The 18,175-nt window shown below is 40.5% G+C and overlaps 1 protein-coding gene across 4 annotated transcripts; it reads left to right on the top strand.

Moving 5' to 3' along the window:
• The first annotated feature begins 1,590 nt into the window (after window positions 1–1,590).
• fbxo11b (F-box protein 11b) lies at window positions 1,591–17,485 on the top strand. Of its 4 annotated transcripts, none has more exons than XM_085466574.1 (22): window positions 1,591–1,961; window positions 3,231–3,391; window positions 3,579–3,660; window positions 3,826–3,970; window positions 4,060–4,189; window positions 5,334–5,417; window positions 5,535–5,667; window positions 8,573–8,679; window positions 9,483–9,594; window positions 10,464–10,570; window positions 10,665–10,802; window positions 10,885–11,102; window positions 11,188–11,368; window positions 11,457–11,579; window positions 12,759–12,844; window positions 13,361–13,437; window positions 13,524–13,667; window positions 13,854–13,964; window positions 14,038–14,145; window positions 14,226–14,334; window positions 15,716–15,814; window positions 15,974–17,485. In XM_085466574.1, the coding sequence occupies exons 1-22, from the start codon at window positions 1,874–1,876 to the stop codon at window positions 16,101–16,103; spliced, it is 2,673 nt and encodes an 890-aa protein (XP_085322700.1). In that variant the 5' UTR covers window positions 1,591–1,873; the 3' UTR covers window positions 16,104–17,485. The 4 variants fall into 4 exon arrangements, with proteins under 4 accessions (XP_085322700.1, XP_085322701.1, XP_085322702.1 ...); XM_085466575.1 differs by having other exon boundaries at window positions 3,829–3,970; XM_085466576.1 differs by having other exon boundaries at window positions 3,579–3,639.
• Window positions 17,486–18,175: the final 690 nt, after the last annotated feature.

The following is an 18,175-nucleotide window of genomic DNA, read 5'->3' on the forward strand; positions in this document are numbered from 1 at the left end:
GTGCAATAATTGAGCTGTCTTTATCTAGCAATGCTGTCCTTCAGAGCATCCAAAGCTTTCAAGGACAAAGTGACCCTCCCAACCTCTGCTCTGTGCAGCAAAGTGGGTGGGTGGGCGTAGGAGGAGAGGTACGCAGCTGCTCTTTCTGCTTATTACGGGGGGATGGATATAGCAGCTAGATAAGCTGTGCGCGCACGCACTACACACACACACACACACACTAGCAACCCACACTCTCAAGGCTGCAGCTGCAAGAAGGAATCCAAGACCATCTCATTGATATGGATACACTGCCTCCTACATGCCAACATTCAAAGTTAGGGTGCAATTATACACTTTCACCACCAGGTGATGCTACTGGGGCTAGATTTCTGGTGAGTTTACCTCCATCTGTGTGCACAAAAGTCCAAATAAAATCACCAGTCTCAATAGATCCTACAAATTTTGCTCGATGTTGTCTTACGACAAAAATAAATAATCAATCATTATTTCCTAATTTGCTTTTTTTTTTAAATAACTTTTTATTTCTACATAATTTTCATAAAAGATTATATCAAGTCCTGCATGAAGATTAATGCTCATCAGACAGTTACCTGTCCCCTACATACACTGTATGTCTTCTTCATTTTTATATCATATCATATAATTTTTAGTAAGTAAAAGATAAATAATTTTAATGCATTTGCACTCAAATTTATGTGCACTAAAAAAAAGTGAGTGTTGCAATACCGAAAGACATGCCATTATGCTCTCTGACATCTTCTCTAGACAGCACTGGAGACGGTATAACAAAACACCCTCGGTATAAAGCCTTCAAGTTCAAGACTAATCGTTGGCAGATAAACAATGCCCTCTGGTGGTCGTCGTGCATAATAAATATACAAGTTAAAGCGTTAAAGTTGTATTCCAATCAAAATCTGTAATTTTGTCAGTGTCCATTCACTCAATTCCAGTGGGCTTAGAAATGTGGCTGCAATGTAAAGTGACTGTAATTGTACTTGAATTTATGGATGCAAAAGAAAAAAGTGTAGTCAATCAGTCTGCCTTTCAATTTACACCAAAGAAACGCAACAATAAATAAATAAATAAATAAATAAAACTAACTGCGCATTGGTTTAAAACTTTTAATTAATAACCAATTTTTCCAAAAAGCTAATTTACAAATGTTTTTTTTGTGTGTGTGGTGAAATCAAAAAAATATTGAATTCCAAAAGTTCGACTTTTATTTAGAAAAATTCCTAATTGAACATAATTACCATTTAAATACAAACACATCTCTCAACTGACTCATATTTTCCACCAGAACATCAGCCCATATCAGTTATTTTTACACAAATTCCTTTTTAATAGCTTTTCTTTTTGCAGTTAAGTCCAGTTTTGTGTGTTTGGTTTACAATTAACCCGTAAAATACACTTACGTGACGCTTGTACAGCCCCTTGATGTGTCCTGCAATGATCAAATCGCCGCTTGACCGACTCCGAACCCCAACAGAAAGGTTTTGGCAAGTCGTTTGATATGGCGCTTCTGATTGGTCGCTGCAGGGTGAGATTATGAGATGGTAAATATTATTGGTCCATCGGACCTTGTGTTCTTTTTTTTCTCGCGATTGTTTCCCGTGTGGGTTAATGGCTCCTCCTGCTACAGACTGAGACGGAGCTGGCACCGAGCGGTGAAACGGGGGAAGCTGTGACACCGACGGAGGAAGGGAAAAAAAACGCGATTACACCCCAAATAGTAGCGGGTTTTTGATCGCAATTGTTTGGGTGTAACCGGGAATAACTGCTGTCCGGGTGGCTGTTTGGGTTGCGGGCTAAATTTGGTAGCGGGAGGTCGAGGATAGCAGTGTATTTTTTCCAACAACCAACTCCCCAGATGAACTCCGTCAGAGCCACCAACAGGAGACCCAGGCGAGTGTCGAGGCCGCGCCCGGTGCAGCCCGAGCGGAACAACGGGGACAGAGGTACGCTACTCCACGGTCAAGCTAAAGGTTTCACACGAAGTAATGTCAGGCGTAACAGCCTTTACATAACCCCTCCCTTTTAGCTAATGGTACGTTTAACGCTCCTACAGGCGTCGGATTCGGCAGGAAACACCGAGGCTTCTCGTTCTATGGCTCAGGCCAGGCCTCGCTTTGTTTGGCTTGAGTGATTGGGGCTAGCTAACGTCGCTAGCTAGCTCACCAGGTTAGATGGTGGTTGTGGGGGGGGGGGGGGGGGTTGTCTTCGCTTAACGTAATGCGTATGTAGCTACAACATTAATAGCTCAGATTCAGGTAACCTCAGCGGGAGGCAAAGGGATCGACTCCAGTCGCTCACACCACAATCTCCGCGTCTGCTCGAGCGGTGCATTCCCAGCTGTCACTACAGTTTCTGAGGGTGTAAATCTGCGGCGTCTTTGGACTGCCATTTTTGGGGTGTAACGTTAACAAAAACATTAGCAGCGAATGAGGGCAAAGCTAACTAGCTGCCCCCCTCCCCTCCCCTGCAGCTTGAAGAGGCCACACAGATCAGCTGTGATAGATGATACGGTGGAAATTGGATAAATTCACCGAGTCCATTTTGTGCTCGTTGCGCTGCAGTTTGAAGCTAATGCAGGCAGCAGATTTTAGCACTATCCCTCTTCCTTACTCTCGGTGACTGCTAGCCGTGGTATGATTTGTTTACACGGCGGATTTACCAGCTACGCAGTTCAGTTTTTAGCCATTAGCCGCACGTCTGATCGACATCATAGGCGGCCCTTAATTTGACAGCACCATAAAAGATGTGTCTGATTCTGCACACACAGGACCGCCTTACAGACAAATGCACGCCGACTGATATCTGTTGGGAATAACTAAACATATAAGACTGGTAATGTGGCTGCAGCGGGTGCATCTGTCATTATCAATCACCAACCTTTGTCTGCCTTGCCAGCTATTACCCAGGCTGTTAGCCTGCGCAGTTGGCATACAGTATGGGATTTAAATGTGCACCACTGTGTCGATAATGATCTGGATAATAAAAGTGTTGCCATTTCTGGAAACATTATAGGTGTGAAAAATTGGTTTTAAAAAAAGAAAAAGATGAGACTTCATAAGAAAATGTTGATTTTTATCTTTTTTTTAATGTAGTTTTTTTTTTTTTTTTTAAATACATGACTCACCCTGCTTTATAAACCAGATTTGTTCACAGAGGTGCCTTTCTTGAAAGTGGTGTGTATATGTAGAATATGTTTCTGCTTTTCTACTTAGATGAGGAGGCGCCTGCAGCAGCTGCAGCTGAAATGGCTATTGAGGAGTCCGGTCCAGGTGCCCAGAACAGTCCCTACCAGCTTCGACGCAAGACCCTGCTTCCCAAGAGAACCGCCACTGCCGCCACCGCCTCAGCCTGCCCTAGCAAGGGCCCAATGGAGGTTAGACAGAAGCACTTTTTGAGTAATTTACTGCAATGTTGTGTATGACTGTGAGTGGGAGAGAATGGCTGATTAGTTGTCCTCCACTAAAGGAGCAATAACTTTGTGACACAGCAGTAAATTTCCCGTTGATTGCTCAGTACTTTCTTGGCATTGAAGTTTATATCCTACTCATCACCTTTTACAGGGAGCTTCAACTTCATCAACAGAGGTCTTTGGCCATCGAGCCAAGCGGGCACGTGTGTCCGGTAAGAGCCACGACCTGCCAGGTGTGTGTTAAATGTCTGCAGCTGGGCAAGGACAGTGATTCATTTTTTTCCCCCAATCTATTAAATAGCATGACTTAATGTTCTTGTAGTGATGTGATTCTCATAAATCTTACCTTTTGATTGTGTGTGTGTGTGTGTGTGTGTGTGTTTTCTGTATATTTTTAGCAGCACCAGCAGAGCAATATCTGCAGCAGAAGCTTCCAGATGAGGTCGTTTTGAAGATTTTCTCCTACTTACTGGAACAGGACCTTTGTCAGGCAGCTTGTGTCTGCAAACGATTCAGCCAGCTAGCAAACGATCCAATCTTATGGTCAGTGCATTGTTCCCATTTTGCATATTGTAGTCATTAAACAAAGAGACATCAAAGGTATGTTTTGAATGTGGTGTTTAATTATCTAGGAAGCGCCTGTACATGGAGGTGTTTGAGTACACACGTCCAATGATGCATCCTGAGCCAGGCAGGTTCTATCAAGTTAGCCCAGAAGAGCATGAACACCCAAACCCCTGGAAGGAGAGCTTCCAGCAGCTGGTGAGTTATTCATCATCATCACTGTGATCAGTAGTAGTATTAGTAGTGAATGTTGTCCTTCTTTGTTTTTCTTTCTACACATCAAAGTAAACACTGTAGAGTTTTGAACATTGTGTATGGGTTTGCAGTACAATTTTGCTACTTGTGTAGTTTAAAAAAAAAAAAGTGTCACTCTGTGGGAATAGTGCAGCTTCATGTTGCACACACAGCAAAACGAATTTAAGAATCGAATCAATATCTCTGAATTTTAGAAGTTTTATCATTTTTATATGGAGCTATAGAAGCGTAAATATCATTTGACTCATAACAATAATGAGCCTGTGACAAATGTTCCTTGCAAGCACAGAAATGGGTCAAAGGTAATTAATCAGATTTTTGTCATATGTACCTCTGCCCTGTGACTACTGAATGCCTTTTGTGCAGTGTCTTTACTTTTAAAGTCAAGTAAAATTGAGTAGTTAAAGGTTTTAATCTGGTGTCATTACTTTCTGGAAACAAGCTGGAGTGTCAGAATTTCAGAGAAGTGGTTGCCTAGTGCCTTTTATCAACAGGAAACTGGTCAAACTCAATGACGGATAGCTTTTTCGCTGCTTATACACGGCCTGTCAGAACTTCTGTGCAGTGAATTCTTACCTGTTGGAAGAAATGCCTGTCAAATGTATGATTTGGTTTTCAAGTCACATTGACTTTAATTATTTTGCTTTTTATAGTTGCTAAGGTTTTTGCAGATGTCTTAGTCCTTGGAGTGAGCTGCTTGTTATAACATTAACCACTGCAGTATCTTGTTGTTGCATCTATTGCAAGTAACTCTTTGTTTTGACACTGCCTATGTTGTCATTCTCTTGTGGTTGGTTTTTTGGTTGCATGGGGTGTTCAGGTTAATTTTACTACATGATGATTTACAGAACAGGGATCAAGAAGGAGAAAAAAAACATCCCCTCTCACTTTTCCTCGTTATTAATAAAATGATTATGCCTCTTACAATTAAACAAGGATTGCTAACCAAAGAGGTCAGGAAAACACTGAGTAGCGCCATTATTGTTTGACACCTAGAAAATTTATGATTTTTTGCTCTGCCGTTTGATGTTGAGGTCCAAGGATCAAGAGCAATATGTACTGACCTTGTTCTTATTCTGTGCTACAGTACAAAGGCGCACATGTAAAACCAGGCTTTGCTGAACATTTCTACAGTAACCCTGGCAGATACAAAGGCAGAGAGAATATGCTGGTAAGTTAAAACTGTAGATGGAGTGTACAGCACAAATATTTCTGAGTTGCACAGCTAATTTAAGGTTAGGTTCCAAACTGACCTGGAATGAATGAATTCTTTGTCTTTCTCCTGCAGTATTATGACACCATTGAGGATGCACTGGGTGGGGTACAAGAGGCCCATTTCGATGGTCTCATCTTTGTTCACTCTGGAATCTATACCGATGAGTGGATTTACATCGAATCCCCGATCACCATGATTGGTGCAGGTGAGCAAGTTGCCTTCACTGAAAGATAGTTAAAACATTATCTTGATGCCTCTGCTGCATGCACTCAGCATCTCTCTGCAGAAGATACACTTCAGTTGTGTACATTGTCTACATTGCTTGTGTAATTTTGCATTTGCAAGAGGAGGCAAAGGGTGAAAGAAGCACTTAGGATTTACAACATTTTTCATTTTTACACAGTACCTAATTTTTTTTTTTTCGCTTCCTGAAAAAAAAAATTAGACAATGGACTGATTTGAGTGATACTTTTGTGGGAAGATTTAGCCTGTTTCTTTTTTTTTTTTTTTTATTATGTTGCTTGATGCATTTTTGTAGCAGTGTGCATTTCAAAGTGGTGTCAGTAAAAGTAAAGCAAGCCATCATTAGGCTGCTGTGAGGGGGAGAAAGAAGACTACAGAGCTCATTATACCCACTGCTGTCACCCTCTGAAACAGCATCTCACACCAAAAGTGACATTACATCCACTGGTGCGAGCCACTCTTTGGTGTTGTTTCGGCTGGTCGGGTTATCTTTCTATTTTTGTATCTGGGCTTAGCTGGCCAGTCGAAGACACGAATGTACTATCATGTCAGTTTTTTCCGCCATTTCAATATCGGCACAGAAACTCAGATTTTCAGATTATACAGGGAGAGATGTTGCAACAGCTTGAAAGGATGAGACTTTCTGAAGAAAAACCCTTCCCCAATCACTTTGGTTTTTATTTGGACTTCTTCTACTTGTATCCCAGCACTGATGGGGAGGTTTTGTCTGAGGGCTCAGTATAAATGGCGACAGGCTCTGGTGACATCACTGTTTGTACAACACGAGAAGGGGTGGTTTTTAGTTAAAAAGAAACAATGTACATCAATTAACATTAGCACTCAGATGCACCATGTGAAATGTGCCAGACTTTGCCTTATAGGTGCTTTTTTTTTTCTATTTTTGTTTTTAAACCTGCAATTCCTAGCAGTTTCATTTCTATAGACTGAATTAAAAAAACAAACACATGCATCTTGTGCACTCATCATAGCCAGATGCATCTGAGTGATAACACAAAGAAACCATGTGACATTAAACAAAGATTAGAAAGCTCTCACATAAAGATGAAAGTACATTAGTCCAATTGCAAAGATATAGATGGCTAATAACTCATTTGGTTATCTGGTAACTGCTGACTTGTTGGGTTTTTTGTTTTGATTTGTTTTTTAATTACCTCCAAAGAAATAAGAATTACACTGCTGAACTCAGCAATACAACAGTCTCTGTCAGGTTTCAGAATTCATTATAGTAAAGAAACTGTGCTAGTGAAAGCTAAGTATGATGTCGTGGTCTCTGACAGCGGATGAGTCTCCGTGCATGTCTTGTTAGACCTCAGATACCACTGACCAGTATATTTTGCTACAAATACTCAAACATTATATTGTTATTAAAGAAATAGAGTGATTTGAATCGCATCCATCTGAGTTTTGGTTTTTGTTTCTTTTTTGGGGAGGGTGGGGTTGTATAGATGGGGAGTGTTTCTCACACATTACAGTTAAATATGGAGTTCCTGGTTCTCAGAACCCTTATGCAGTAATATTAGAAGGCAAAGCATACATTTTCATTGCTGTGCAAACAACACACAGCCTTGTCTATCCATAAAGCCAGAAGACACACATCACAGTCTGTTTTGTCCCATCTTATTTCTCTTCTCTTATCCTCAAACCTCCAACTGAGTGTAGCAGATGGTTGCCCTTCTCTGAAGCTGGTTCTGCTGGAGGTTTTTTTCTTGTTAAAAGGGAGTTTTCCCAACTAAAATGCCAGAGCAAAGTTTTGCCTTGTTACCTGTGTGAATACGGCTGCTTGGAATGCTAGTCAGAGGAGTACAGCCGTTAACTCAAGCAAAAGTGAGATATTTTCAGAACCTATATGTGCTATGTTTTCACTCAATCTTCCCTAACCCATCTCTTTGTTTTCTTTTTATTTGTTCCGTTTCTATGGAAGAGTCGTTGAATCAAATCACTCTTTGAACCAAAATTTACTTGCCAAAAATTTGAGAAAGTATGGAGAAGGAAAGGAAATGCTAATGATCCAAAGCAAATTTCATTTTTTCTTTTAAACATTAAGAAGGCAATGTTACAGCACTGATCTGTGTGACTTCCTATAGAACCAGGTCACTGGTGTTTATTATGTTACTGCTGACAGAAATAGAAGAATGCATGCTGATGTGTGCAGAGTAGTATTTTCTGTTCACTCAGTGCTGTAAAACTGATAAGGTGAGCCAACAATACTGTGAAAGGAATCCGTGATCAGCGTAAAGCAAAGAAATGTAATGTTTTTAAATGTCAGTCAGTCACATGACCTCAGCTCAACTGAGCATGCTTTTCAGGGGGCAGGGATAGCTCAGTAGGTAGAGTGGTGGCCCCATAATCGGAAGGTCGGTGGTTCGAATCCACTGAACTGCTACCCTGAGGTACCCCTGAACAAGGCACCATCCCTACACACTGCTCCCGGATGCCCAATGGCACCCAATCACCGAGTGAATGGGTTAAATGCAGAGAGGAATTTCCCCCATGGGGGTCTTTCTTTCTTCCCTCCCTGTTAATTAATTTCTTTCCTGTTCACCTGTTAATGACAGTGCTATCATTTAAAGGTGGCTGCAGGAAAGGAGTGGCAAAATATTTCAACATTTGGTGACGTTTGGTTTACAGACTTTAGGCAGCCATCGATTTCACTTCCAAGTATTAAAAATAATGCAACTATTTGTAGTAGTTAGAGTTGCTTTTGAGGCTGTGGGGAGAAAAACAAAATGTAATTGCTTAAATGAACTTCAAAATCTATGCTGCAACTGTAAAAGACTTCATTGCTGTGCATGAACTGGATCTGGCTGAATGAGGGTGTTAATCATTGTTCTATGCTTTCCCCTCAGCGCCTAATAAAGTAGCAGACAAGGTGATAATAGAGAACACAAGAGACTCAACGTTCGTCTTCATGGAGGGCTCAGAGGATGCGTATGTGGGATACATGACCATCAAGGTAACTGTATGTCTCAGCTTTTACACTTAAAGAGTGATTGGGTATCAAAGATTGTCCTTTAGTGCCATCACAATGCTCTGTTGTTAGGTTATGTAGTCTCTGTGTTTGAGAGTACAGCTTAGTCTCTGATCTGTTCATTCATACTTAAGGACAAAATTGCGTCCTTAATTGAAACTCATGGGAGTCTCTGTGGCTCAAATAGAACATGTACTTGAGCAAAAATCACATTGGTTTAATAACAAACAACATGGACCCTGTAATGATAATTATGAGGGCCTCACAGTCATCTACAGCTTGGTGAATGTGGAAAGAGATCATGAGAAATGCTTTACATTGTGGAAAGTTATGGCCTTGTGTGTGTGACTGATGTCTTTTCATTGATTAGCTGCTAATTAAAGGTGGGAGAGCAATATGATTTCCTGAGGCCCTCTCTACTTCTCTAGTTTCTATAACCCTGACTTATGCACCTGAGATAGTGGAAGTGTGTCATTTGAGGCACAGCATCTTTGTGTATTTGGTGATTTAGTATTAAAGGCTAAATTGGCTACAAGAAATTGTAAATCTTGAGAAAAATATGGCAGACATATTTTGTCCTTTCTGCGTTAAAAAAAAAAACGCAAGTATTGTATCATAACAGGATGTTTTAAGGTGCCTTGAAATATCCTGTTATGAGCTTCAAGTATTACTTGCACTAATTGCCTCCAGTAGGAGGAGTCCAGTGTGGATGTTGTGGGAGGACAGAAGCTCAATGTGTTGTCAGTAATCGTGGCTCGTTCTAAATTCTGCTGCTTTTCTCTCCTCAGTTTAATCCTGATGACAAGTCAGCGCAGCACCATAACGCCCACCACTGTCTGGAGATCACGGTGAACTGCAGCCCCAACATCGACCACTGCGTTATCCGCTCCACGTGTACAGGTATTTCACGCAATTATACCTCCTTGTTACAGGTTATAGGGGCGTACTCCTGACCCTGGACAACCTTGTGAAGCAGGACTCGGCGTGTGCCTTGTTGGCATGTGAATATTCAGCTTCACAAATGTGGTGTTTGCTGCAGGACTGAACTATTTTTACATGATATTGTGGAACCTTTTGGTTTTTGTGTATGTTCTGGTCTGAGCCAAGGTTTTCTTTGATTTGAAATCACAGCTGTATCCCTAATTTTTTTTTTCTTAATTTTTTTTTTTTTTTTTTCCACTTAACTGATCAGTCTCCAGGTTAGCCTAGATTTAGCATTGGAGGGCTTGGAGATATAAGAGTAAAATTATCAGGCTTCTCAGAAATCTGTGAATGTTTTTCTTACTTGGTTCCAGTTTCTGTTGTACTTCTATTTCTCTAGTTGCCTATTGGGGCAAATATTTGTGGGTTTCCAAAGGCACTACAGCTACTGTATTTGTGAGAGTAACATGATACTTCAGTCTGTGTTGATTGAATGCAAAGACTTTTTTTTTTATTGCACAAACTGCAAGAAGCAGTCATGAATTTAACAGTAATACTACAGCATTTAAATCCTGGTTAAAATTGCATTTGTTCTATTTACTGGTTCATGGACACTAGTTGTGCATATGAACTCAATATGAAATGGTTCTGCATAGTTGTATTTTAGTTGCATGTGTTATTGCTGATCAGGGCACTGGTGTGCTGTAAACACTTGTGTAGTTCCAAAGATCAAGTCTTTTCTTGCATCTCTAATGAATAAAATTGAATTGATTACTGTCAGTCGATTATAAAACTGATCAGTCTTTAAAGATCATGTCACAATTCTCTTTCCCTCTTTTTGTGTTTAGTGGGTTCAGCTGTGTGTGTGAGTGGACAGGGAGCGTGTCCAACCATCAAACACTGCAACATCAGTGACTGTGAGAATGTAGGACTGTACATTACAGACCATGCACAGGTAAAACGAAAATAAATCTCCATGAATACACACACACGTACAAATGTTTGGCAAGATTATGCTTCTGATTTACACGTACTGTTTTTTGTTACAGGGCATTTATGAAGACAATGAAATCAGTAACAATGCGCTAGCAGGAATTTGGGTGAAAAACCACGGTAATCCCATCATTAGACGTAACCACATCCATCACGGAAGAGATGTTGGGGTGTTCACTTTTGACCATGGCATGGTAACTACTGTAAATTGTTTTCTTACATTTTTCTGTGTAAACATCACAGATGAACTCACTTGTTGTCTTTTCTGGCTTTCAGGGCTACTTTGAGAACTGTAACATCCATAGAAATCGCATAGCAGGCTTTGAGGTGAAAGCTTACGCCAACCCCACAGTGGTCCGTTGTGAGATCCACCACGGCCAAACAGGAGGCATCTATGTCCACGAGAAGGGGCGGGGCCAGTTTATAGAGAACAAAATCTATGCGAATAATTTTGCCGGTGTGTGGATCACGTCCAACAGTGACCCAACGATACGGTAAGATAATAAACTGGGGGAAAAGGCAGTGGAAGATACTGTTGAATTCAAGATTGTTTAATAGAATTTGATTTATTCATTTCAGGGGAAATGCTATATTCAATGGTAACCAAGGAGGGGTGTACATATTTGGAGATGGGCGGGGTTTGATAGAAAGTAACGACATCCACGGTAACGCCTTAGCAGGGATCCAGATTCGAACCAACAGCTGCCCCATTGTACGGCATAACAAGATCCATGATGGACAGCATGGAGGCATTTACGTGGTAGATGTGATATCTGGTTGATTGAGATTATTTCCCCAGTGTTTAAAATCCACACCCACAAGTTTGTAACAACCTGTTTTTGTTTTAGCATGAGAAAGGCCAAGGGGTGATTGAGGAGAACGAGGTCTATAGCAACACGCTTGCAGGAGTGTGGGTGACGACAGGCAGCACTCCCGTCCTCCGCAAGAACCGCATTCACAGTGGCAAACAGGTAAAAACAAGAGCTGACATTAATAATCTGATTCTCTCTCGGCTTATTTGTTTTAATATTAGCCAATATCAGCATGTAAAACAACAAACGTGTTAATTTAAATGTTAGCAGTGCATTTAATATTAAAACCCTGCATTGTAAAAGCTCAACTAAAGTGGATCTTGTTTAAGCTTGCAGCATCTGAGTATTTGTCAGTCTGTACATTTCATTTTTGTATTAAACTGTTCAGGGAAAAGTCGTTGACATTTTCTGCTTTCCTACCAATCTGTATACGTCCAAAGCAAAGATGCCTTATCCTTCTCAATTGAGAATATAAAAATTTGTTTGTAAACATGTAAAACAAAGAAAGGCATCACAACGGAGAAGATAAAACAACGTATTTTTGTTCTTTGTTTTATTATCAATGATTTGATGGATGATATTTTGAAGAAATTCTTTTTAGGAGTTTTGTGTGAACACGAATATTCTTGTTAAGGGGCTTATTTATGGAAACTGAGACTAGATGGTGATTATCATTAACTTCTAGGCCTTGTACTATGAATCAAGTTCAGCTTACCCAGGATATCTTTTCTTTAATTGCCCTCTCTTACCCTAACATCAGCAATCAAGCTAAGTGGGCACACAGAGGTGGTTATTGCTAGATAAGTCAACTCAGTTTCCCAAATTTAGCCCCAAGCATGTTAAATGGAAGGGGTGCCACTGTTACCATCTGACCAATCACAGGCATGAAAAGGTGTACAGGCAGCAGAGGAGATAATTTTATAAAAGAACCAACCATAAAGGTACGAGTGAGGGAAAAATCTGACGAAGCTGTAGCTTTATCAGTATCAAAGCTCGGTCATTATGACATGGGAGGATTTGATGGAATATAATTGATGTGCATAGTTTTAGTTTTTATTCTTTCAGTCCTAATCTCAAACATGACCTCTGCTAGGAAGGGAACTGCCTTCGTATTACAGAAAAGTAAAGTTTAACCCTAAAGCTACCGGGATAAGGCCACTGCTCCTTAGTTTCTAGGGTGTTTGTGTTTCACCTTTGTTTTCAAATGACTGCAGTGTTGTTGCCAGTAATCCGAAACTACACTTTTTGATGTGTTCTGCTCCTGTTTCCAATTTATAATCTAGTTAATTTTTACCTGTAACTATTCTTTTTTTTATTTATTTCATCCTTTTACTTCAGGTTGGTGTATATTTCTACGACAACGGGCACGGTGTGTTGGAAGATAACGACATCTACAATCACATGTACTCTGGTGTCCAAATACGGTAAAGCATATTCCCTTTTATCTTCTTTTTTTTTTTTTTAAATAATTATTTTTATTTGACTTTGAGAGTGAAAAGTTTTCTAATCAGGAGCAGAAATACTCATTAATACTTATCTTTGACCAACATTATAACAACATTTCCCAATAAAGGAGCAATGTTTGACCAAACATATCTATATGAAGCCGAAAAATGTATTCGAGGCATTAAGATTCAACTTCACTGCAGTGGGTGTTGCATAGTATTCTTAGTACTAAGTACTTTTGCATTCAAATATACAGTAACACCACATTTTTGTTACATTTGTGAAATTGTAGATGGAGGTTCCAGTGTAATTTTGGCAGGTTAAGACATTTTTGGTGAAAGGGAGCAAATCTGTCTCACTGTTAAATTTGTTACTTAAAACGGAAGTTACATAGCTCATACTAGGGAGGGATAACTAGGCATTAATGTTTATATCCGTACACTCCACTGCATTGATATGGTAAATGAATTACAATCATTATTACATCTTTAAAGGACGGGGAGCAACCCAAAGATCAGGCGCAACAAAATCTGGGGAGGCCAGAATGGAGGGATTTTAGTCTACAACTCAGGTCTGGATGTCACTCATTCATTACACTGGGTCTGCCAAATAATGTGCAAATACTTTTTACTCTAATCGTGCTGTTAAATTCAACAGGTCTGGGCTTCATTGAGGACAACGAGATCTTTGATAATGCCATGGCAGGAGTGTGGATCAAGACAGACAGCAACCCCACACTGAGAAGAAATAAGATCCACGATGGCAGAGATGGAGGCATCTGCATCTTTAACGGAGGCAGAGGTAACACAGCATGATGCGGGTGGCCATGGGGAGCTTCTGACGTGTTTTTTTTTTTTTCAGTTTTCTTATGTAGCTGCTATTTATGTTTGATGAACAAACCATCGCCTCTGTTACTATGTGATTCATTTATTTATTTTTTTTGCTCGTGTGTATATTTAGCTTATTGTGAAATCTAACCTTCTTTAGGTCTGCTGGAAGAAAACGACATCTTCAGGAACGCTCAGGCTGGTGTGTTGATCAGCACAAACAGTCATCCAGTACTACGCAAGAACCGCATTTTTGATGGCTTCGCAGCAGGTTAGATTTATGGGCGCAGATATCCTCTTTATTTGTACCCTTCCTTTACTCATGGCCGATTTCTCATTTCCAGGTATTGAAATCACCAACCATGCCACCGCGACACTGGAGGGCAACCAGATTTTCAACAATCGCTTTGGAGGCCTCTTTCTGGCCTCAGGGGTCAACGTCACCATGAAAGGTAACGTGCTGCTATATGTGCATTAAAGAGTAGCTCAGTCGGGTCATGACCTGGTCAGTAACCTGCCTTTCCTCCTCCAGATAATAAAATTCTGAATAATCAGGATGCTATTGAGAAGGCGGTAAGCAGAGGACAGTGTCTCTATAAGATTTCCAGCTATACCAGTTACCCCATGCACGACTTCTACAGGTAAAGCTCGTCAGAGAAACGCCAGTATGTTTTCTGTCATGTATATACACAAACCCATACAATGAGGATGCCCAAATAATGGGACCCAACAACTTATGCATCCTTAACTTAAGGCTTAAGAACCATCCACACACAAAACAACTGACTCCAAGAAAATGGCTTTGTAGCTGATGGCTGAATGCTAGTTGACATTCAGCCATTGGGCAACCCTCTAATGTGTAATACTCTGCGGAGGTTTTGAGCTGCTTCTCATTTATTTTTCTTCCAAGTAGCCAAGCTTTCTGTTAATGTTTGCCTTATGTGTACTTGTCCATCTACTGTCTTTTTTGCTAAGACACTTAACGCTGACTTATGACTCATTCAATCATAAAAGGGCACTTAGCTAAAGGGATGAGCCAGTGTTCTCTAAATGTAACAGATAAGTTGGCAAAGAACCTCTTAAATTATATTTTATTCACAAAAATACATTTGTCCACCTTTCTTAGCTCTGTCAATGCTTTAATAAATCACTGCACCCATTTTCATAACAGTGGAAAGAAATAAGGAGTGGCTCAAGGCTTTTGGACAGTACTGTCATGCCCATTTGAAGGCACTTTGTAATTTCATGCTCTCTGGTCGCTGATGGTCTTTGCCTGTGTGGATACCTTTAATTCCTCCTCAGACCTTTCATTGACCCTCTCACTACCCTCCTTGTCATTTTCTGTAGTTACTGAAATGCACAAAATTTAACTCGGCACATTTGCGAGTAATCTACTAAGCCAAAATCTTAGGCTTTAGAAAGAACTACTCCATTTTTTTCTACTCTTGGATCTTTATGATGCAAATAAAGTGTCATTAATATGAGGCATAGAGATTTAGCTGTGAGCACACTAGCCCTGTGGTAGGGACAGCCAATTAGAAGAAAGTTGTAAAGTGCCTTGTTTTAAGCAGAGAGAGGGATTACTTTGAACATGTAAATCATGCAAAGAATAAATGAGTATAATAGGCCTTCTTTATTTAGAGCTGAAATGATTGGGCAGTTGATTAAAAGCTGATTAGTTTGACTATAGACGGCTTCCTCCCGAGCTGCTGTTCTAGTCCCCAGATTTCTCTTTAAAGTGTGCTCCTGTATTTGACTGATGTTTGCTGATTTTGTTACTGACTTATTTTTATGCCTGGTGCAAAGATTGAATTGTACAGTGAAACTGAGGCAGAAATGATCCTCCAGCTGTGAGGATTGTCTTGAATTTAAAGATCAAATGGTTGAGCTAGAAATTTATAATAAGCAGGTCGCTAAACAACAACAACAATAATAATTAGTGCAGGGGTTTTAGATTACTTTATTTGACCTTACTGTTATGAAAATTAATCTGATTTGAGATTTTCCCCTTTGTCTCTCCAGATGTCACACCTGTAATACGACAGATAGGAATGCCATCTGTGTTAACTGTATCAAAAAATGCCACCAAGGACATGATGTAGAGTTTATACGGCACGATCGGTGAGGATTTAGTTTTTTCTTTTTTCACTGTTTTAATATTTAATAACTTTTATTAAATATTGACAAAAATGCATCTCAGTTTCAAGCAAAGCGAGTAGTTCTTGTACCTGAATGTCTCTGAGGTTTATGCTTAAATCCCTGCTTGTCTGTTGTCTTCAGGTTTTTCTGTGACTGTGGAGCGGGGACGTTGTCCAACCCGTGCACGCTGGCGGGAGAGCCCACACACGACACGGACACTCTGTATGACTCGGCGCCGCCCATCGAGTCCAACACGCTGCAACATAACTGAAAGCCTCTGGTGGAGTTATTTTCTCCCATAAGCGTACAGACACATGACATTACACACGGCCATACACACATAAACGCACACAGTTACACACACGCATCCACTCGCAGCCATAAGGACCCAGAGAGACTCTGATTGCGGCGCTCTCGGACGGGATCGAGGTAAAAGAGGCTGCAGAGGAAGCGGCTTCCTGCTGCCTGCAGCTCGTATGCCTGCAGTGGAGGCAGACTTCACTAGAGGGAGCCGTGGAGCTGAGGGAAGACTCGGAAAGGCCACAAGAGATTCCTTATTGGAGCGCTTCTTATTGCAGTCTATAAACAAACGCGGGAGGAAGAGAAAAGTTATGCAGAGAGGTTCGAGTATTGACGATCTCACAGTTCTTTAACCTCAGCTCCTACCCCTCTTCACCAACACCATCATCACCATCGTCGTCATCATAAGAACTGCTGTCAAAGACTTCCTGCTTCCTCGTAGCTGCCATCTCTATTGGCTGCCCAGGCAGTTGTACCTAGGCAACGGATGGGTGGATGTTGCTCTGTTGTGTGTGCGTGTGTGTGGGTAAAAGCAAGATGGTGTGTGCGCGCGTGTGATGGAGCACTTAAGCTTTTCTTTTTTTCTGTTTTTTGTTTTGTTTTTGTTTTTTTTAATATATGTTCAGATCAGTGGATTTTATTTCAATGCTTTCTCATGTAGTTTTGTATTTTTGAGCAAAAAGCTGACTGTATTTGAATGTCTTTTATTTTATTATATATTATTATAATTATTATTTCTTTGGTTAGCGTCCCCTCTCCTGCCCAAACAGCCTGTCAGGCTGCAGAAACTCAGACGTTCCAGTTGTGAAGTTCTTTCTGTGAAAGAGAAACTCGTTTAAACACTAAAAAAAAAAAAAAAAAAAAAAGGAAAAAAAGAAAACCCTCTAGTATATTAGACTCAATGGCATGTGGAGCAGCTCCACAGTTGTACAAAAAGTACGAGTGTAAATGTGTGTCGTGTACAGTGAAAGTTGTGTGTGTGCGTGATTATATGTTTATAAATTGATGCAGTCAGTGTTTTTTGTGGAGAGGGTTTCAATAGGAGGTGTCAAGACTCCTCTAAAACTGGAACTAAAGAGACAATCTGCAGTCACGTCCCCCCCACCCCCCCCCCAAAAAAAAATATCCTCCCCTGTCTCACCCCCAGCCCTGTGTATCGTGGTGACTGTGGCTCCTCATGCAGCCTGAATCGTATGCATGTACCATAACATCTAGACTTAATATATTGTGAAGTATTCAATAACCATTATGTAGATGCTAGTTGGAATCCAAAAAGGGTATACTTTCTTAGAAAGACAAAAAAAGAAAACAGGAAACTGGCCATTTCTAAGAAAATAAAACTTTATTAGATCAGAGGTGTCTGTCTTTAAATTCACTTGCAATAAATGTCCGTTTTTATAAAAACAAAATGCAACTTGAGAACCCGAGGAGATGTGTTATGATGGTGAAAAACTGCCCTGATATAATTTGACTGCTCGCAGCCGCTCCGAGTCTTCTGTTGCCTGTCAGGGGTTTTGGATTGTCATGGAGCAACGGCGTCAATCATCAGAACTGGCTGCTGATATTTCAGATTGCTGTTTGCTATGTCTAATTCATGTAAATGGAAGATTTATGGCTGGATTGTTTCCAGTGGCCGTTTGGAGACGTGTTGAACTTGCCTACAATGACTGATGGACTTAATATTGCAGCTGTACACAGATCAAAGCCAGAAGGAAGAAAGAGACGAGCTTTGCTGAACGCCTGAATCAGGTTTTCTCTAAAAGCTGCGTGCGTTCAAAGATTGAGGATTGCGGTTCAAAAGTGTGATATAGTCAGTTTCACCGTTTCAGGTAGGCTTGCAACTAACAATTTTGCTATCGAAATTATAGCTACATTAATCATTTGGTGTACAAAACGCACAACAAAAGAGCTGTGGGTTCCCTCTGGGCTGAGGTGGTACTTGTTCTATGATGCTTTTGCATTGTGGGCGCATTGGTATTCACGTTACGAGATTAAGATATTTAAAGAATTTGGGGTTTCTGACAATTTAACAGCATTTTCAGC

The sequence above is a fragment of the Copadichromis virginalis genome, linkage group LG8 (genome assembly GCF_057382275.1).
Source record: "Copadichromis virginalis isolate Kocher_CV1m ecotype Utaka linkage group LG8, C_Virginalis_male_GT1.1, whole genome shotgun sequence".
NCBI lineage: Eukaryota > Metazoa > Chordata > Actinopteri > Cichliformes > Cichlidae > Copadichromis > Copadichromis virginalis.